Here is a 22374-nt window from a genome sequence, read left to right as displayed (position 1 = left end):
TAGATATCAGACAATGAAAGATTTCTTAACAGGAATCTCAATAATGTGCGCCGAGAAATGTGTGTGTCTCTGTGTATGTGTATGGTTTTATTTCAAATCCATAGTGATTTACACCTAGATTGATACATGGAGCTGACTGGGTAAAAATTACATTAGATTGTTTTCCACTAACATATTTGTAGCCATTTGACATCAGCAGCAGCAGGTAGACACATTCCAGGAAATAGATGTGGCCTTCCTCCTTGAGGTTACAGCCCTGTCATTCGACCTCTTTTATTCCCCAGGCTTCAGTCTCAGACACGAGTTGGTCCTCACCCTGAAGGGAAGTAGGGTGTGTCACTGTGGTAGTTGTAATCAGGACACACTTTCTGTACTAGTTTATAATCTGTACTATAAAAGGAAATGTAAATACAGATTACTTTAAAGGGCTTGGAGCAGAGCCATGACACGTGACTCTGGGTCTGCTCCTGATAACAGGTTTTTGAAGGGTCATAGTTGCAGAGTGTATTCTTGGTAGCCTTGTCAACCTTTTCATACTCGATTCGACAGTTAAAGGACTTGGAATCTTTGGCATCAATCACTGTCTGTTGTGCCAAGTCAAATTCCACTATTTTCGTAGGGGGCACTAGGCTCACAGATACATTCCCTTGACCAGTGGAGTTATGCCTGAAGTAAACACTAAACGTCCCATTGCCATGGTCAACGATTTTCCCTGTTATTAACAGATTTAGCTTCACAGTCTTGATGTTGGAATGAAAATCTCCCCAGCCAAACATTTTCTTAAATTTCCCAGTCTTGACGATGGGCCGTCTCTTTGCTCTGGGCCGAGGCTCTTGCAGATCTGTGGAGTTCCTCAGCCAGTCCCAGAGATCTTGCTCAGAATAAGTTTCTGGGGCATCATATCGCAGGTTCAAATCTGTATCATTTTCCTTTCCACGAAAAGTCTGTGACAGCAGTCGGCTGATGGACAAGTCTTTGCTACTTTCCGTCCATATGTGCTTTAGTGTGGATTTGGAGCTTCCTGATTTTAGAAGTTCTGTTTTTCCTCCATTTGTTAAATTTGCACAGGTAACCTGAAAAAGAAGGGAAGAAGAAAGAAACAATATATTTAGATATGTGATACAAAACCTATCATTTCCACTTGAGACCAAAAAGACCAGATTTCCAAATCATAGAGAAATACTTTTTTGAGAAATTAAATTGTATTATCCTTCTTAGTAAACTAAGAAAAATGTCTGTTTTCCTCCACTTTCCAAGTAGTTATTACTAAGTTCTCCTTTGCCAGTTTTTTACATTGGACTTTAGATTTAATCCCAGACATTCACATTATTCTTCTGTTGTGATGTCTGTAAGTGATGAGTGTGTAATGAATTACTACAAAAACTGGCGTACACAGTCTTGTCATCCTTCAGGCTGTATGTGGCTGTATGTGGCATCTCAGAGTTCTTGCTTGAATGTTCACTCTGCAAAGTTGCTGTGTCTTCCACCGTCAGAGTCACATTCATTTATTTTTGCTGCCCCTGGAGTCCACTGTCAGGGTGCTGTCTGGGTGGTGCCAGCCTGACCATGCTTGGAGTCCATGTCATTATGAATCTAATAATAATAATACAATTTCCCTACTCCTTTTATGAATACTCATTGGTCTGTGTTCTTGACTGGGACCTTCAGTCACAACTACAATATAAATAACAGAATAATTAAAATTTTAATGAGGTTTGAGTCGACAGCTGTACATACTGTGTACTCCACATCAGTTAATGCAGGAGAAGTCACAGCCTTTTCTAATAATCCCTTACAGGCAGCTACTGATTTGTCTTGTCTGTATCTGGTATGACAAGCATTTCTCCTTCCTCGCTTCGCTTCTTTTTTCACCATTTCCTCCCCAAATTAAATAGTAATCTGTGTAAGACATAAAGCCTTTTGTGTATTTACAAAAAAAAAAAAATATATATAGGCACCAATTTAAAAGCAGTAATAAAAAAATCCTGCAAAATCAAATTTTAAAGAACACAAAATCTTGCACCAAGTTCCTACAAAATCATATATTTCAGACATAATTTTTCACAAAATTTACTGTCAGAGCAATTTGTCTTATTTATATATTTTCTCTTTGCCTTAATTGAGTGGAAAACAGAGAACAGATGCAGTCTCGCAGCTGTCTAACATGCAGCACTGGCAGAGAGCTCTGACAGAGCGGAGCTGGGAAGACTAGAATTCGTGCAGGCAGTGAGTGGATGGGAAGGGACTGACAACGTGTGTAGTCCCATTCCCCCTAAAATTTGCACCACACACTGCCCGATTTTTTAACATTTGCACTGTTCTGAAGAGGCCATCAAGTCTCGTATTTCCCTTTTCATGGCTACATATGAGATTTCAAATATTCCTCTGTGTTTTGGCACTGATTTATGTGCTTCTATCATACTTGCAGTTATATCTTTCTCTTCACTTAAAAATGAATTAAGTGCACTCCATACCCAGGAAACCCATTGGAAACCAGACAGTATTTAAATCATGTCCCCTCCCTACTGGTACAACTGGAGGTATATGTCACAGAGGATATCTATCACAGCATGGCCTTTTCATTTCTTAACAGTCATGAAATTGAAACACACTTTCATTAACTTCAGTAGTTTTTCAAGGTCATTTGAAGGCACATACATAAAATCAGTCTAAATTGTCTTAATACACTGATCAGATAAGAGATCTGCCCCCAGCCTTTTACAGCAGATAAATAGGTAAATAAATCTGTCACATCCTACACTATACCTCCTCAGTCTATTTCATGTGGGGCCAGTAAGGACAATAGATAAAATACTGATTTAATTCAGGATTTTGCCAAAGAAACTACTTCCCCCTCTTTTGAATGGACAGAAGGATTAAAACACAGACTAGCATTTTGATAGCCAGTTCATAGCTGCATCTTAGCAATAACACAGTAGGCCAGGAGAGAAGCTGTAATAAAATGCACTGATGGTGCACTGGTTAATGAAGCAGCAACGAAGACGTCACAGGGAGAGAGAAAGAGACTCAGAATATGCTTTTTTTTCTATGGCATATGGGGAAGGAGGGCAAAAATAAGAAATGTGGTTAAAAGGGAAAATGTGACTGTCTAGCACGAATCTGTCAACCTACAATGAATCTAAGCAGTTAGCTAGCACAGCTAGCAAACCAGCAATCTGTAGGTGGGATACAGACTGCTTACCACTCTCGTTTTCTTTGCTTACAGTTTATTTTTCCTTTGGTTTTTTTTTCTTCATATAATGATTTACATTTCATAGGATTAGACTACCAGTACCATGTAACAACATGTAGAGTATAAAAACCTTTAAAACAGAAGGTATCTCTTTTTTTCAGGTATACAAAACTGAAGGCTCAGGAAATAGGAGGAGTTATTTTCTGAAATGATTGATGACTGATCCAATACATGTGGTTTTTTGAAAGCCAGCATATTTAATGGAAATGGATGATTTAGACTCCATGCATTCTATACTGCTTCATACCCAATCTAGCAAATACAATTGATTGTTCCTGTCATTGATTCTGTAATACCTGAAAGACTTCTGGTTGGGCAGTTAGCCCTGAGACCTCTGTGATTTAGTGTGGGTAACTGTTGCTTCCATGAGTAAAGGTCTGAACCTGCCCTTCCTAGTCAAGAGTCTGTGTGAGCACTAAAAAAACAGCCCACAAGGGTTAATAAAAAAGCTCTAGATCTCATTGTTCTTCACTAACATTTTCCATCTAACTGCTTTTTTATATACTGCTAGTACACTGTCTGCTATAGAAAGTATCCTCAGAGGCTCACACACCCAATAGCACAGAGCATTTCTGTGTAATAGAATTTCTGCAAATGCAGCAGTTCTTTCACGTGAACTGATTCAGTTTTCTTCGATCTCTCTTCCCAAAAATAAGACTACAATAATACAAGAAAGAGCATGCAAAAGGATGAGGGTTTGCACTTAGTATTGTGAAACTGAAACATAGGCCTATTTTTAGGGGTGCCTGGAAAAAGAGCCAATTTAAAGTCAATAATAAAACACTGAGCAACATAATTTATGTGGTGGTTTTATTGTCCTCTTCCTTGAAGATAAAATTCAGAAACTTGCATATTCTACCTTATCAATTAGTTAACTCTAACCAGTGTTGCCTTCTTTTCCATAGTCAAGTGTCACTCCTAGACGAAACATTGAAAAGCTTGCCTCAATTTTAATGGCTCTGTCTAGGATGGAGTTCATTTTCTTCATAGCAGCTCATATGGTGCTGTGGTTTAGACTTTTTACCCAAATGCTGGTAACACACTAATGTTCAAGCTCTGGCTGAACACAGTTTGTACAGCACCAAGACCTTCTCTGTTTCTCTCTCAGCCCCTCAAGTGAATAGACTCTGGGGGGGGGGGGGCATGCATAATGGTTTGGGAATGGACACAACTGAGCAGAGAACCTGAATTAACCAGAGATACTCCATAATATGTGGCATCATGCTTAGCAATTAAAAGGAAGTGTCAGGGGTTTAGAGGGGGGTAGACATCTTTTGTTCAGGAACTGGTTGGTCATCATTCTACCCACTGGAGTTGGTTGTGTGTTGAGTGTTGCCTTTGCATCCTGTGTTCTGGTTTGTTTTCTTCTTTACTCTCTTCTACTATTTATCCTTCTACTATTTATCATTCAGTTATTAAACTTCATCTTGATGCCCAAGTTTTCATGCTTTTGTTCTTCCGTTCCTCTTCCCTGTCCCGTTGGGGAAAGGGGGAAAGTAAACAAAGGACTGTGAGGTGCTTAGCTGCTCACAAGTGTTAACCCAAAACACAACTGCAGTGCAATAAATCGATGTTGCGAAAGGGCTGAGTAGGGGGATTTCCTCCACAACTGCATAGCCAGAAGTGGTTCTGAATGATGATGATGGCAGAAATGTTGATTTAGAAAAATAGTAAGGAGCAAAAAAATTTAGAAGTGCTTATCTAGTGCTACAAGCATCATTGGAAAAGCACTTATTAAGCATGGCAGACTGATATTTGGTTCTGGTCTTGTACTTTTACTAGAAAGTATGGATTTCCACTACCTACTGATATCAAAAAGGCACCAGGAGCTTTTACAACTGCCTAGCAACTCTTTTCCAACAAATACTGACAAATTGTTGTTCCATTTCTTCTACTTCTTCGAAGAAGGAAAGCACAATATCCAAAAATATCATTAAAAAGACACAGGAATTGATCTGTAATTAATTTTTTTAATCCATTAAAATAGAATATTCATTTTGTATCCTTTGTTTTGAAGCGAGGAATTTTTGATAATGTTTAACTTCATTAAGCATATTTTCATTAATATATGTAGTTCTTTTAGGCCTTCCTAAGGGATAGGCAGTTCATTTGTCTCAGAAATTTTGGAGTTCTCTTTCAAGACACTGTGCCCTGAATGCTTTGCCAAGTCAAACCTGAACAATTGGAGCGGAGAAAATAAAGTTAAAAAGGAATTTCAGGAAACTATGAAGGCCTCAAGTGGTGATTCAGGTCCTCTTCTCGGTGTAAAATCAACCATAGGTATATTAACATTAATTTAAGACTGATCAATTTGAGATTTTAAAAAATAGTAATTCAAAAAGGTACAGAACGCATCTTGATTTCTCACTCTTCTCCTTTTTTTCTAGCTCTACTACAGTTCATTACCTATAATTACAGTATTGGTTTAGAAATTATGCATTTATTCCTCTGAATATATGACTACTTGAGAGCAAAGGAAAATGCAAACAAACAATCTAATACTCAAGGTGGAAAATCTCTCTCTTCAGGTAAATAACTAATCAAAAGCCAAGATTGTTTTTATTGGCATAGCACTGTAAGAATTTGGCAGCACTGTGTTTGCAAATGCTCTGTATAAAAGAATTCAGAATTTTCTTTCTTTGGTAAGATATCTCAGATACAACATAGGTAGGAGAGTACTGTTGGACATTATAATAAGCTGGACCATTATCAAGGCGTGACAGCACTCAGAAAGTTTCCACTGAATCCAGAGTCCTTATATTCATCCTGTTTATGCAATGGGTGGAGGGAAAACAAGACTGAGTTTACTCTTCCATTTAGATCAATTTTTCTTCCTGCAGCTGTCTACACGTTGTACAAAGTTACCAGTGGCATGGAAACATTTTATTCAGTGAATAATTTCCAGAAAAGTCAAAGTCAATATTCTACAGATATTTGATAATAAAGAAACTGAGAATGCAAGTTAATGGAGATATGATTTTAATGGGAGAGAGTAAAACACACTGAATGACTTGTGCCTGTTAAAATGGACACTTTGGAAAGGGAGGACAAACGTGGAAAACCACATACATGGATATTTCACAGAAACAGCCTCTCTGGTTTTAACTTACAAACCTTTTTGCTGCACAACATGAAAAGAATGTGTGTCGGTCATTCAAAAAATCTGCAAACTCATATGAGTCTGACAAACAGAACAGTGTCTCATGATCTACTGTGTCAAATGAGAACTCAAAAGTGGCTATGCGGGATCAAACCAAAGATTCGATTAGAAAAATCATCGTGTCTCCAACAGCAACTATAAGAGATGCCTGGTGAAGAGCAAGAACTTGGCAAGCATATTATAGACCCCTGATTTCTTCTCAGCTGTCCAATAATTCAATTTCCTCTGCTGATGCCAGGTTCTTTAAGGCATCAGCTAGATATTGTTTCTGTACGTTTTCTGTTTCATCATTTCTCTTTAAATTTATAAAATATTATGCTATCTCATGTAAAATATGTAAACTGAAGGACCAAATGAGTTTTCTGTTTCCGTAACTAAACAGACTGATCTTCTGTGCATGTGTTCACTTTGACCCTTTGTAAACTTTTAACATTCATAAGATACTTTCAGCAATGAGTTCCACAGCTCTACTTCCTCTTACTGTTTGTTTTGAACCTGGTTCCTGACACCTTCTTTGGAGAACCCTTCCGATGGACAATTCTGTCTCTATCCAAATTTCCCATGCTTCTCCTTAATTTCCTTTGCTGCTATGCTTTAAGTATTTTTTCTACAAATACCAGTGAATGGAAAATCTGATGATTCCTAGCTGCATAAGGAAGCCTCCTTCTAGCTCACTAGTATATGCATCAAACTATATCCATTCATAATAGTAAACAGATATTGTTCACTTTTCCGACCCTGAGTAACAGCCTCTTGAATCATGCAAATAATCCTTGTACATAAGCTATTCTATACCTATACCTTTGAATCTCCTTTTTTGTCCTTCTCCACTCCCAGTTGTGTCTTTAAAATGAAGAGACCGGAATGGCACACAGTGTACAAGATGCAGCAGAACCACGGTCCTGTATGATGGCAAATATGGCCTTCCATTATTTGTTCAGTCTTTTTTCTCTACTAATTCATTTTATTTGGGTTTTGTCATTAAAGAGCACTAAATTGATGTTTTCGTGAAGCATTCTTAACTCTAAAATCTCAATCCTAATTATATATGGAGCAGGGATTTATATTTATAGTGTGTTCCATATTGCATTAGCTACCACAGAATTTCATTCCTTAATTTACTGCCTATTTATCTATTCTGATAAGATCTCTCTGCCTATTCCTCATTCTCAGCTCTTATCATTTCTATTCTGAAATATTTTGTCATCAACAAACTTCCTCACTCACCTTTCCCCAGTCATTTACAAATACATTGAACAGCAGAGGTTCTTGCATAGAGCCCTGCAGAATTTGTATGGTGACTTCCTTTCATTATTAACCATGTAAAAAGAAGCATCTGAAGTTTTCAATAATATTTTTTAAAATAATCACTTGGGATCATTCATTTAAGCATAAAAAATGATAATTTTTTGTCACACAGAAAACAGAGGTAGTGGAATTTTTTTTTTATCGTCTTTAGGTTAAGAAATTGAATTTAACATACACTATTACTGCGATTTTTGTGTAGAACATCCTTAGGAGTCACAAAATTCAGAATACTACTATTAACTGTGCTCAGTTCAGCTTTAAATTCTGTATTTTTCTGGTTTTAATCTATGAGCTATCATTCTTGATTCAAACAGCCCTTGTTAAAACAAAAATGTAGCTACCTGAGATTTTTCATCATTCACACAACAGCAGTTATGCAAGACAAGAAGCTGATATAAATTCAGCTGACAACGGCTGATATAAATTCAGTGAAATTTAACATCATTGAAATTACACTGGCTCTATCAGTTGATATCTCTTTGAGATCTGACTGAGAATCAAAGACTAATGAGAAAACTTGTACCCACAGAAAGATGAGGGTACTAATAAAACAGTAGCAACACTGCTTTGTTTAGGTGCATTATAATTCGTAACAGTTGTTATCATAAAATATTAGGATATTGGAATGGCTGTTCTGCAAAAGAAAAGGCCAGCCAAAATTACAGTTTTACAGTGCTTTCTACCCCATGTAAGTTGACTGTTATAAATAAATCTGAAAACTAGCTAGTTTCAAATAGTTTGCAGGAAATGCAAAGATGGTAAAGCACCTTAAGTGTTTGGTCTCAGTAAAAATCCTTAAGAACTGCTCTGTCAAATTTTGCTTTAGAGTTTCATTTCCTCTCCCTTGCATTCCTGGACTGTGGGCTAAGCTGCCACAAGCCCTGTGAATGGTAACAGACTGATTAATAAAGCTGGCAACCTACCAGCTATTAAGTCCTGAATTAGATCATATTTTTTGCCAGCCCAGTCCATGATCTTGGGTGGGATTCACTGATCTACTCATGCACCTGGAATTCTAGGCCTATTCCCTAATCAAGAGAAACAGAATGGATTGTGTCCTCTATGTCCATGAATTATTGATCAGCCTTCCAAACTGAATAAATGCTCTTCACCTAGTTGTCCAGCAGTAACCAAGAACAATCTGACCTATGGTGCATAGCTTGCCCTGGAGACAATTCTATGGGGAGAACCCAAAAGCTGTAGGCTGGAAGCAGAGCAATGAATGCTCTGTGTAAATGCCTTCTGAAATTCTCTAGTCATGCTGAGGTGCACTTCTCCCTATACATCTGTAAGCATGCTGAAACTGATAGAGTGATGTGGTACTCATCCAGCAAGGCATGCACACTTGCTAGTATTGCTCCTCCTTTTAGATATAGGAAATTCCCCATCTCGATGTTTCCTTTAAGAAACAGTGTAGATTTGTACTATTCTGTTATCTTTTCAGTTTGATTTAATCACCTGAAAAATTTTCACAAGTATTTAGGATCTGAAAAATTAGTCTTCTTGAGCCTGTTTCATTCACTAGTGACTAAAAGAATTGTTTAGTAAGCAGCCTTTTAAAAAGTGTTTAGTCATCTAAGACAGATAGGTACTTTAAATCAATCAGACTTAGACTGTAATTACAGAGACATTTCTTCTAGTAGCAGTGCCCTAATGGATACTTTTCTCTTTCTCCTTTTTTTCTCTGCTTCATTCTGCCAGTGCTGCCTTCTCCCCTGTGGCGGTCAGATATATACTCAGAATTAAACATCCAGGCTCCCCTATCTTCCTGGATAACACTAGGACCTTTGAAGCAAGAACCAAAATCACAGATCCACAACAGGAAATTATGAAAAGCCAGCCATACTGTTTGTTCCTCCCTTTTCCTGGAAAGCAGGAGCTAAGACAGGCACTGCTGTCACTGTTGTTTTTCAAAGAAGAAAACTCATTGTTTTCTCTCCAAACATGTAGCTTTTAGAGAGAGGGAAAAAAAGGAAATTATTGCCATTGTCTTTTTAATTTAAGAGCTTGAAAGGATTAGCAAATCAAAATGGAAGTCCATCTGGTCCTGCACAACAGCTAAAATTTTATTTTATCAATGAATGCAAAATGAGCAGAAGAATATGCTATTTGTACCAGAAAATCTTATTCATTTTCAAGTCTCTGCAGATCAAGGACTTCTTAAGTTGGGGGTGTGGCTATGAATTTATTCATTTTCAATAAATATTGCTTGCAAGAATTTGTCTGTTTCTGTTTGAAACTTCCACCATGTGAAACACCCTACCACCTCATCTCTATTTCAGACTCTCAGAACTTTCTCATCCTGTTTTGAACAAGCCACCTGCCAGCTTCATCTGCTGACACCTAAACTCTGGTCCAGCATGACACAACAAAACCTAGCAAGGAAGCAGCATTTTTCCTGTGGAGCTCAGGCAGAAGTTTGGTGCCTGGATGCTGAGGCCAGGCAAAGCTGTAAAAGTCTATGGCTGGCACTAGAGGAGCTTCCTCGTTAAAGAACATAAGGTGTTGTCTGAGTTACAGGTACTTCCAGAACTAGGCAGCTCCAAAGGTGATAGTCAAGGAAGAGTGTAAAACTGTAGATTTCAAGTGCATAGGAAATGCATGAAATTTTCCCAATCAATTTGTGGGCCAAAATTTGACCCACCAATAAAATTAATTGTAAAAATTCTAGAGGAGCAGAAAGATGGCGTGGTATTCTTTATCTTAATTTAATTTTCTTACCCAATTAAGACAGAATGGAAGGTGTTAGGGTTGTAAAACATCATTTCTCATTCAGTTTAGAAAATATTATGCTATCACATATAACAGTCTGTGAACTGAAGGACCAAATGAGTTACAATACTCTGTGAAAATCATTGCATTAGAATTTTACAGCTTTCTGGGTTTTGCCTTAAAAGAACAGAAATTGAGCCCAAGTGTTTCTGATGGCAGAGATACAAGTGAGTGTATAAAGATTTGGAAAAGGATTGAAATATAACTGTATGAAATATCCTATTAACTCTTGCCTAAGTTTTACATTTTTAGAAAGAATTTAAACTAAACTCTTGAAGCCTGCTGTCTATGTTGTCATTACAGATTTTTTACTTCACTGGATTATAACTTTTAAAAATTCACCCCATCCCCGTTCAGCAGAGGATTAAACTATGATGGAATAAGTTAAAGTGGGTTAAAAATGTCTAACAGAGTTTTAAGACCCCAGTATTATGCCAGTATCACAGAGTGCTGCTAACTTTGAAATGAAAGTCTAGCTGGGTAAATAAATTTTGACAAGGACCTGTTGTTCTTGTTCCACATTCCTGTAAGCCTTCTTTTATTAATATTAGCTTGCCATTTTCTGCATACATGTAGAAAGTAATATCAAATAAAATTAGGTTTTATATGAAAGGCCACAGAGCAACATTTTAATCAAAATTTGAACTATAGTTTGCTTTACGTGTAACAAACTGAGGAACATATCCATTTCCATATGAGTAGCCATATCCTATGAAGGGAAAAAGACTATAACTTGGCATACCCTGGTACTATATAATGGACAAGGCCACTGTGTACTATTAACATACTCTATTAATATTGCTCATTTTCTACATGAAGTTTCCAATCATCCACTGTAAGATGCAAACTTTTAATAAAATTAAATGCACACAAATAGTTTGTTGCTCTTGTGTTGGACACCGTATTTTTTCCAGAGAAAAACATTAGAATGTTGATACAGCTGAGTTACTTTCCACATTCATAGGTGCATCCTAGAAATCTTAATTTGAACAAAGATGTCTTTTGAAGAGATTTAACTCCCAGTGATGCTGGCAGAGTGCACATTGCCACACAAAGGAATTTCATATCTGTATGAGATACTTGTGAAAAAAAAAAAAAAAGAAGGCCTCCCACAAGTGCAAGGAATTCTATTGCAAAAATATAGATTCCTTTCATTAAAATTCCCTGTTCCCCACCATGAGTTATTCATTTATTGCAAACAGCTGAATACTTCAGGAAAGGCATTTTAAAAACATAGAGGAATCTGTTCCAATATTCAGAGTTTGGCATATCACTGCTAACGTTTAGGCCTTCATCTTCACCTTATGCCCTTGCCAGATATACATACTGACTTCTCAGAAGTCTTTTGTGATCTCAAATAAGGAGTTTTTCTTCTCTTTGAATTTTAGCAGATGCAGCAATATACTGCCTTTCTAACTGTGTTTGTTTAATAGGCGTTGATCATTCATTTGTTGAGTCAGTGGATTTCGACCTCTATTAAAACCCATTTCTGAGGAAAGAGGTGTATTTCTTTAAAGTTGTTCTAGTAAGGAAGGGGAGCGTTAAGCACCTGTTCTATTGCAAGTGTACTCAATTTTTATTGAGATTTTTTTGATGGTTTTGTCAAGGTCTGCTAATTCTTACAGGGGTATGCTCAGCAATAAGCAGCATGTGGGCACCAGCTCTGCTGGACAAGCCAAGTGCTGAACATTGTTTTCCTGGCTATGACAAATGCAAACATGTTGCAATGTTTGCGAAGTGCAAAGATGTCAAGGAAATATGAATTGGCCTGTTGGAAATCAGGAGACACCACATGTTACATATTTACAAGGTCCAGGCAAAACTTAGTCTTGATCCAAATCTAAGCAGGACTTTATCATCAGTATACGTTTGCTCAGTCAGGATGCAGGGAAACCAAGTAGCCTCAGTAAAACCCATAGCCACACTTGCCTACAGAGCTGGTCTTTTTGTGACTCTGGACAGAGTATAACAAGAGACCTATATACCCTTCAGAGGAATAGAGCTACAGAGTACTGGAAGGGGATATCATAAACCAATTTCCCTACATCACATAAACCATTAATATTCAATTAATATGGTGCTTCTTTGTGCTGACTATCACTGAGCTTGCACAGACCTGTTTTAAGGTCTATGGTACCTTTCTGAGCTGATCCAAACAGACATTGTCAGGGAATTTACCACAGCCAAGCAAAACAGAATAGAATACTCAACAGAAAATCAACATTGTCTCTGCCTGATAGTAGTCTTGTATTTTCTCCTGCAATAGTATCACACCTAATTAAAAGTGAAAATTGATAGCCAGCAGGATTAATCAAATTCCGTATGCAAATAGCTGGCTCATGAGAGCTATGGTCCAATTGCTAATACTATCACTAAGGTCATTAATTTAAATTGAGATGAGCTAAGAGTCCTTTGGGCATTGACACATAAGTTGAAGGAGGTTATTCACTGCTAAATTTTTCACACTGTAACAAAAAACTTAGGAAGGGAATATGTGAACTCCAGCATGCCAACTTCTAGGATGAGCAGCACTGTGAGCTTGTCTGTGGGGGCCATGAGTCTTCTCCTGAGCAGTTCTGATACATCACTTTAAATTCTTATTAAGATGTACTGACTTGAGTTAAATACAAGACAGTTCAAGGTCTAATAAGATGACATCTTTGGAATTATTTCATGCCTGCTGGCTTTTGCTGAACACCTTCAAATAAACAAAAAGACTTCTATTTTTTAAACAAGACTTGAGTACTTGTTTCATAAACCCTTCAGAACTTTTCTAACCTTCAGCTTTCATAAAAGGTCCAGTCATTTCCAATTAGCAAGAAATATTAACTCAGTTTATGAAGAGAAATACTGCAGCTCTAGAGCACTGGTTATTCTAATGCAAATACTGTGCATTCTCAGCTTACCAGCTCACCTCAAAACTAGTTCAGGTGTCTTGGTCTATCACTGCCTTTCCAGACAGGGTGACTAGAAGAAATATAGTTTTACAGGCAGATTATAATACAGTGCTGCACACCTATGAACTTTCTCCAAATGCTGATGGCTAAAATATTTTAAATTGCATAGTAACAAAATGACTGCAGAGTAATAAAGTAGTGATGTGATTATATAACTTCTCCTACATAAAGAATAAAAACATAACATTTATTACTCTGACCTTGTATCCCAAGAACTTCTCAGGTATATAAAAAAAATTCAATTGTTCTATCAAAATAGGCTTGGACTAAAGTGAAACCTGCAAATCTTGGTTGCCAAAAGGTTTTTTCTAAATTTAAAGAGAACACCGAATTCTGGAAAATTAAGCTGGAATCCTTACAAGTTTGGGATTCATTACTTACTCAAGATCCTGTTTTCACATTCTTAAAGTATAATAAATTAGGGTTCAGGGAGAATCAGGCATTATTTGTCCAAAATCTGCTCAAGTTAGGAAATGAGGTGACACAAAAAAATGGATAGAGGAACACAAACTTTTCACACCAAGTTTCAGAAAGCCTTCATCTTTTTTGACTGATACTCTGCGTTGACCTCAGACAGTTCTAAGTATCACCACCCTGACCACACTGAAATACTTGAGCCAATTCTATCTTCAGTTCCACTCGTGCAGCCTCCTGCATGAACCAGATTTCAGTGGAGTGATTCAGACATGAATTAAGTGCTTTGCCTTTCACAGAATAAACATTTCTTCAAAGACAGGTCAAGATCACTGTTACGTTCATATGTCTGCCCAAAAAAGCAAATCACTTTTTTTCCATTGTCTCCTTCTATATCTTTGTGGCTGAGCAGCAGCACAAAACAATTTAACATTAGCAAGCAAATTTCATTTGTTACCTGCCAAAAGCTGATACAAAAGATAACTACGAAGAAGCAATAATATCCTCATTCTAAGGCAGAGGGTAACATGTCTTTGCTATAATATACTTGCTAAATAACATTCAATGAACTCATAAAAGCATTTAATTTAAATATAAATGCTTAGCAGTTCCATTTTTCAGTAAATGACACTCCTGCTTGTGTTTCTTTTAAATGTGTTTTCAGAATGGACATCCTTTCATAACCTACAGTTAGTGTTATATATTATTACTATTACTGCAATGCTCACAGACCTCCCTGTGGTCAGAGTTAAGGTGTACTAGAAGCTAAACATACATAGTCACTGACCTAGAAAGATTTCTCACTGAAACATATTTGGCAAAGGCAAAACTAAAGGAAGAAATATTGGTGATGATCTAACTCAGTTGCAGAGCTAAGAGTTAGTACAAATCTCTGGACTTCTCTTTCCCATGTCATATTCAGTATGTACCAATAAAAAGGTCAATTCCAATAACTGCTTATACATAATGCCACTAGCTGTTTTAAAAAGGATGTGAGCTCAAAAAAAACAAAGTCAGCTTAGAAGGGAGTTGTGTCAACAAGAAGCCTGAAAACCATTTGAAGACCATTAGGTGGTCCCACTTTTCTACAGGAGCAGGAAAAACTGTCCTTGTTAATGAGAAATGTTTGATTTGTTCCTCTGCCAAAACATGATAGTGAAAATAATCATGCTAATGTCTAGTATGATTATTGTGTTGCAATGTCATTGTAAAACAACAACAAAAAAAAGAAATAAAGTTGTTCTCACAATTTGGAAGACATTATAAATGTCTTTCAAAATGTCAATCCCTCTGATTGCCATTTGTCTTTCAGCAGTCAGTCAACACCAGCTCTGGGTAGTACATAAGCTACCTAGTGAATAATAAGAATATTTTTCCATTGTTTCAAACTTACTTTATAAAAATCTAATGATGTAATTTTTATAAACTTAGTGGAAACTAGAAGAATCTTACCTTATTCAAGTTATTAGCTTTTTAGAGTGTTTTCTTTCTTCATTTGCTCTATAGATAACTAAGACAAGAGACTGTAGAACAGCAAGCAAAGTCCAGCTGGTACTTGTTACAAGATACTTTAAGAATTTTATTCATCCACTGATTTCTTTTTGTCCATTTATCTTATGGATTTTATTGCTAAAATATGGAAGAATTTTCATCTACTGTAATCTGGCAATATTCCTAGATTAATTATTAAAATAGATTTCCTGATAATTTCAGAACAGCTTTTCCATGGAGAACAGCATGTACACAGATTTGATCTAAAAGAAAGAAATTTATCTTCTATTTACAGGAAAGACGTTCTGTCACTCACGAGTTACAGGAGTATGAGAATACAAAGCTTTGGAATTTAAAGTTTTGCTATATCATGGTAGTAACTCTAAGCAAATGTCTGAAGCCTAAGCCCCAGCCCCAAACTCTTACCCATTTTAAGCCCCTATGATACAACCTCTCACCTAATCCTAAACTGATTGAGAGCAAGAAAAAGAAGGGCAGGCCTTGTATGTATAATACACATAACTTTGCTATACTTTCTCTAAAAATACTTGTGCATCTTAAATATGATTTGGTACTTTGAGTAATCCAGAATCAGATCTTTTTCCAGGTTCACTGACTACAACTTAACTAATTTTTCAGCAGATCCATGTCAGATTAATCCAGCTGAGAATCAACTACATATATTTAAAATTATCAAATAAAACCTGCCAGAGTTAAGTTGCAGGTTATTCTGCATTCAGAGCCCTTCAAATAATTTTCAGCTTTATTTTTGGTCCAAAATATTATTTGATATCAGTCAGGGTGAAAGTTCTCCAAATAAAATACAAAAATCTCAGACTGCAACTTTTCAGCTTGTCCTTGAGACCGAAAATGGCAGTAATTTTGTTTATGGGGAATGGGAGTAGAAGCTGCATGGCAGTTCTCTGTGCCTGTTCAATTACTGTCCATTCTAATCAGATTGCTAACAAGGGACCATTAGGAGTTTGGTGTCTATGATGTAAAGTATCTACTAGGAATTGGATTTTGATCATTACTTCATTTTACATCTGTTTCCCACTAACCAATGGAACAAAGACTGTTAATCACTCTTGACCTTTCCTGGACTTGAACTAGTAATTTAATTGTTAATCCTTACCGAGGGACTCTGAAGTACACTATAGAGCCCCCGAGGCTTGCAGCTTGACCCTCTCTGTTCAACGCTGGTTTAACCAACAACATCATCAACACTCAGATCTGACAATGTTAATTGCAGCTTTGGCCACAGTTTCCAGATGAAGTAGAAGAAACTGTCTAACGAGAAACATTGAAAATATCTGCTGAGCTCTAGGTGATTCTACATGAATCAAAAAAAGCCTCTCCAGCCAAGAAGACCTCGCAGGCAAGACAATCCTGCAGACTCACACTACTGCACTGTCAGTTTTCTCCCAAGAAATGCCCAACCCCTGGCAATTAGAATTCTTAAGGGGCTGGTGAAAATCTGTTAGTTTTGGCTTGTTTCAAAATCTTCCCCCAGATGGTAATATAATTCCAAACCAGCTGAGATTTACTTTGTCTTGAATTTCATTGTAAAAAAGGATCATGCAGCAAAGCAAGGAACAAAATCTTTTCCCCTCCCCAAATTTCAAGTTAAAACATGGAGAACATTTTCTTCAAATCATTCTTTTGAGTATGATTAGGTTATTTTAAATTCTGTATCTCCAAATCTAACTTCTTCCTTGATTATTTTCAAATCTACAATCAATTATATTTCAGACTAACATTTTCTAACTGAGAGAGAAGAAACATAAGGCAGTATTGTCTACCATGCACTCAGGTCTTACCGCAAAGCTTAAAACCAGAACACAAGCTTCTACCTGCACATTTTCTGCCAGATTAAAATCACATTAAACTGATAATAATTTTCCTGTAAATGCCAGTGCCTAATACTGTTACAGTTTGTCACACAGTTTCATGCTTCTTACATGTGTTTGTCAGTATATATTGGTTTTTCACCAGACTTAAGATCATATTTGTAACTAAGATTAGAACCACATTTCTGTTTTAAACCTGCTTGTTGAAGATTTCTGTATGCATTACGTTTACTTTTCTGTAATACTTAGAGCACATTGTCATTGAAAACTGGAATGCAGTGTCTACTGCCCTGAGATTGTACTGATTAATATCCCAGACAGAAATACTAGTAAGGTCCCTCAAAGCAGACAAACTGCATGAGCATCAAGTTGGGCAGCAGCCAATTAAATCCACCTAATAGTAAACCTTATTAACTGGGGCACTATGCAGCTCTGTGCTTACTGGCTCAGGAAACAGCTTGCACAGTTCTAGCTTAGAGGTCTGCACTGAATTTTTTGTGATGTCAGAACCCTATTCTCTTCATTTTTATCCGTTGAAAAATGTAGATCTTCCAAAGTAAGTACAAATCACTGTAGTTGTTCACTGGAGAGAGTAATTTCCCCTGCAAACTGAGTTCAGGCTTCACAGAGGAACATATTAAAGGTACCTCTCAGTTTGATCGGCTGCCAGCCACTTGAGTTGCACCTCAAGAGACAAAAAGAGAATGCTGGTTTTTTGTATGCAAATAGAATAATTGACTTCACTTTACTGGAGTTACTCCTGAACTATGCTGTCATAAACAGAAGTTCTAATCTGTTCCACATGGTTACTGAATAGCCCAGTCAATAGCAACTTATTAAACAAGTCATTGATATTTGTCAGGACTGAGAACATTTCCCATTTTCTGCTGTCTTGATCATACTGAGACAGGTAACAAAAATTATTTTAAAATAAATATTTTGGCCAGTGTAAGCCAAAAATTTAAAACTCTCTCTGCCTGAAGATCTTAGCAAGAGACACATGCAAGTCCTCACAGAAAGCTGAATGAGAAAGTGTGTTGTATTGGAAATATTTCTTTGACTGAGAATTTACAAACTTTCATCTACACACCGACTTTCTTCAGCATTTCAAAGAACCAGCAAAATACAGCAAGAGCCATGAAAAGACTCAGGACTTCTGAACCATTCCCAGCCCTCTTTCTGTTACTGCAGCTCCTCCAGGAAGGCATCTTGCCAGCTTTCACAAACAAATCCGCAGCACGAGGGGACTGAGGTATTGGATGGACTCAGTCAACAGGAACTCGTGGCCAGTGTGCCAGGCCACCTGTTCTATGGGGGATCAAGCCATGGAGAAGGGTTGAATTCAATTTCCTTAGCAATTCTCTTTACACAGCTTCCCAGCATTTATCAAATCTCTGCCACCTGGAGAAACTCTCTTTATGTCTGGCAGAGAGAGGGAACAATGAAACAGAATGTGTTTCCCCATCCCCATACCAGATTGACACTGGAAACCCCTAAGTAACTACTACAAATATTACAATGCAAATACACATTTTTCATCTAAAGAATGAAGAAATTTCTGGCAAAGACCAAAGGAAAAAAAAAAGGCAAAAATTACTCATTAATTTCTGTGAGAATGAATTAAAACTTCAGGGGACTGAATTAGTGAACCAGATGCAGTCCAGAGGGAAGTTTTTATCCATGGTTGAATCATGTTATTTACCACAATAAAGCTCAAAAGTTTGCAGGAACTTAGAACTACTCACCGCAAACCCTCTTCTTCTTAGTTGTTATTATTATAGCCCAAAGACAATGACTTCAGCTGCAAATCAACAGCAAATTATAACACAAACAAGTACATATGAAAACCACTTTTTTCCTTTACTTCACAACACAGAGAACAATAAATATTTTTTCCATACTGGATAAAAATATTTAGATATTGACCATTTATAAAATGTAACAAAAACTAATTACTTGAATCTTATTATCTGTAGGAACACAATATAAAAATAATATTCTTTTGAGATACTGCACTTTTCCTAAAGGTGTCTAAGAACTTTACAGTAAAAGCAAGTCTGTCAACAGAATCAGAATTATCAAAATACTGAAAGTTACACCATTTTCTCACAGCAACCCAAAATTTTTCTAAACATTGTTTTGACTGCAAAATTGTAGAATTGCCAAAATGAATCCAAGAAGAATCAAGGACAGTTTTGTTACATTTTCAGTGACAGTCATAATTCAAATGTGGTCCTGGGGGCAAAAGAACAGGCAATAGAATTTTTTTAAGTAGAATCAGTTTGAAGCTAATAAGTATCTGCTTTGATTAGAAATTCAGGAAGTAATTGCAAGATTAAAAATAGAAAGTACTTATAAGTACTAGCATATTTTGAAAGGAAATGTGTAGATTTAAATCCAAATTATTTTTTTGCCTGTCTACACTTCTGAATTTGGCACAATGAAAAATGAGACAAGACAGACAAGAATACAAAGCTTCCCAGTGCTAGTCCATCACTGGCAAAGTTGCAAAGAGGAATGAAGGTTTATACTTGGTGTGGACCCGTGTGACACTTGCTGGAGAAGCAAGCTTTTTATTCAGAAAAGGAACAGATGTTTTGGCAGATAGCATAGAAAGAATCCTGTCAGAGACTATAAACTAGGCTTGAAGGGGAAAAAAAAAGAGTCTGGAAAAAATGTGAAGTATAAAACAAAAGAACCAAAATGACATGGATAAAATAGAAATGCAGAAAAAAAGACAAGGGCTTTGTTGAAATTGAAAAGAGAAAGTAAATGTGCTCAACTCTTTGTAACTTTGGAAGAAGTTTTAAGGCAAAAAAAATGAAACTTATCTCTCTTCTACTGACACAGCTCATTGCAGCATGAGACTGGGAGATTAATTTTATAGCTGCAGACAGAAATCAAATAAAAGGAAGAGTCAATGCCCTTTTTAAGCATCAGTAGAGAAAGATCACAAGTACACAGCCAATATTAAAATGCAGCCAAGGTTTATGGCCAACATTTAAGTAGATTTGTACTGGAAGAACAAAAAATAACCAACTGTGTAAATGGAGATGGGCATACTACCACCTCACCTGATCTGCGCCCAGAAGTTTTTGTCTTTCATTTCTTGGCAATAAAGAAACTCCTTCTGAACCAAACAGATGTATTTAAGAAGACCTGAAACTCAAATTCACCAAGCCATTTCCTGTCAATACCTTTAGTCTTCATAAGAAAGAGCTTTGTCAAGAAATTCTCAGCCTACACCATTCTGAAATCTGCTGGACAACATTTTAAAAAATCCTCTTTAACCTCCAAGAATAGCCTTTTCTGAAAAAATATACACTGTTATCAAGGTATCCGAGCCAATTATGCAGGACTCAGTCCTGCCATCTGCTCAGAATGAAGTACCAGCCAAAGATACTATGGCATATCTTGGTACTGATATCTAAGGGGGAAAAATGTAGCAGTACGTAAATCACCTCCTGCTAGCTGTGTATCTACTGTGATGACACTGATGCCTGAACAAGTCATCACAAAGGATTCAGGCACTGTATTTCAGGAGCTCCACAGTTAGAGACCACACACCCATCCTTACCATGAAGTAAGTTCAAGGCAGTTCAAGACCACTTGTGCATAAACAACAACAAAAGTTATCACAGAAAAAAAGCAAGAGCATAGATTTTTTTATCACAGAGTACTCAAATTTACACTTTAAATTCCACTGCAGTAAGCTACCTACATCCAAAAATTACATTATCTGGCCTGCAGGGATGCAGCTTAAGGTGCTGTCCCTGAAAATATCTTAAAGACTAAATTTAATGCTTAGATGCTGTCCCAAATCACTGTTTCTATGCGGAAAGACCCATGCAGTAACACTGACTAGAGTAAGAGTCAGAAATGTAATATTGCAATGAAAGTTACATACTTTTGTCTTTTGGATTGTAAACCCTATATTAAGTCATTAAGAGGTGCTGTTTCTCACACAGCAAGACATAGAATATCTCTGTAAAAACTAGAAACCATGAAAAAATTTACAGTCAGAAAAATGTACAAGGAAAAACTGCAAGGAAATGAGAACAAAGTCCCAGTAAAACTGACAGGAAGAAATAAGAAGGTTCATCTGGATAGAAAATTGACCGTATAAACACTTCTTTGCATTCCATATATATCTCCATCAGAGGTTTCCATTTAAAATGTTCTCAGTCTGCAGTCAAAACCAGATTTTCCTGTCTGATGGACATGAAAGCTCAAATTCACCTCTGCAAATTAACTATGTTCTTTCCGCTTCATACATCAACTATTATGTGCAACGTTATTTCTGGAATTGTATCTTAGCTTACAATTTGATGATTATGGTACATCAGGGAGAAGAGAATGCACCTTGCTCTGCCACAGCTACATTTTTATTGACTCCACAGTACTGAATTGGGAAATTTCTTTTTGTCAGCAAACTAAGCAGGTCTGACTTGGAAGATTTAAAGGGTGCAGCTCTGGCATCAGTGATCAGTTGATGCTTGCAATGACAATGGGATGGCAAAAAGAATATGCGTAGTCTAGGAAGCTACCGCAACTATTTACAACTGAAACACTAAGGGATAACAGTGTACCAGACTTTTGCCATCTTTTTCTCTAGGAAGAATGTGTTTCTTCCTGAAAGGGCAGACTTTCTGCATTCTCACCTCCAACCCACCTCAGCATTTGCAGCCTGTTATTCGTCATTAACCAACAATACAAAGTAATCACCCCAATGGTTCCCAGTGAATCCGTAGATTCCGGATTTTGTGATATATGATCCATCCTCTCTGGTAAAGTCTCTAGCCTCCCAGTTTAGACCTTCAGACTCCAGAACCATGAAACATAATATTAAGACCTCTGAGCTCTCTCACAAATCCTCTGAGGCCTCTAGCAAGATCTTTCCTCATCTACCCCTAGACTTCTCAAAATCTTCTTTGACTCTGAAAACTGAGTTTCTGTCTCCTGAGAAACAAATTCTTTGCTGGCGAGGTCTGATTAAAAGTAGATCTCCCTTATTCTGTAAAGAGGAAACAACAGAAATAATTTCTTACTGAAGAAAAAGCCACGAGTCCAAAATGCCAGAGGACAGAGGGATTGATCAAAAGGACAATGGAGTCTTTCCATTAACTTGGATAGACTTTGGTCTTAGGTCATCAATCAGCACTGTTAAGA

The 22374-nt window shown here is 36.9% G+C and overlaps 1 protein-coding gene across 1 annotated transcript in view; it reads right to left on the bottom strand.

The window, feature by feature from the left end:
* Positions 1 to 311: 311 nt before the first annotated feature.
* The window catches only part of NXPH1 (neurexophilin 1), a gene marked incomplete at both ends in the record, with an annotated part of 136273 nt that continues 114210 nt past the window's right edge, over positions 312 to 22374 (bottom strand). The window contains one exon of the mRNA XM_082290425.1: positions 312 to 1073. Coding sequence (XP_082146551.1) covers positions 312 to 1073 — 762 coding nt within the window. The remainder of the gene's footprint in view (positions 1074 to 22374) is intronic.

Source organism: Coloeus monedula (genome assembly GCF_965178545.1).
Source record: "Coloeus monedula genome assembly, chromosome: 1".
Taxonomy (NCBI): domain Eukaryota; kingdom Metazoa; phylum Chordata; class Aves; order Passeriformes; family Corvidae; genus Coloeus; species Coloeus monedula.
The sequence above is the reverse complement of the archived record's forward strand: the minus strand, read 5'-3'. Positions and strand labels throughout refer to the sequence as shown.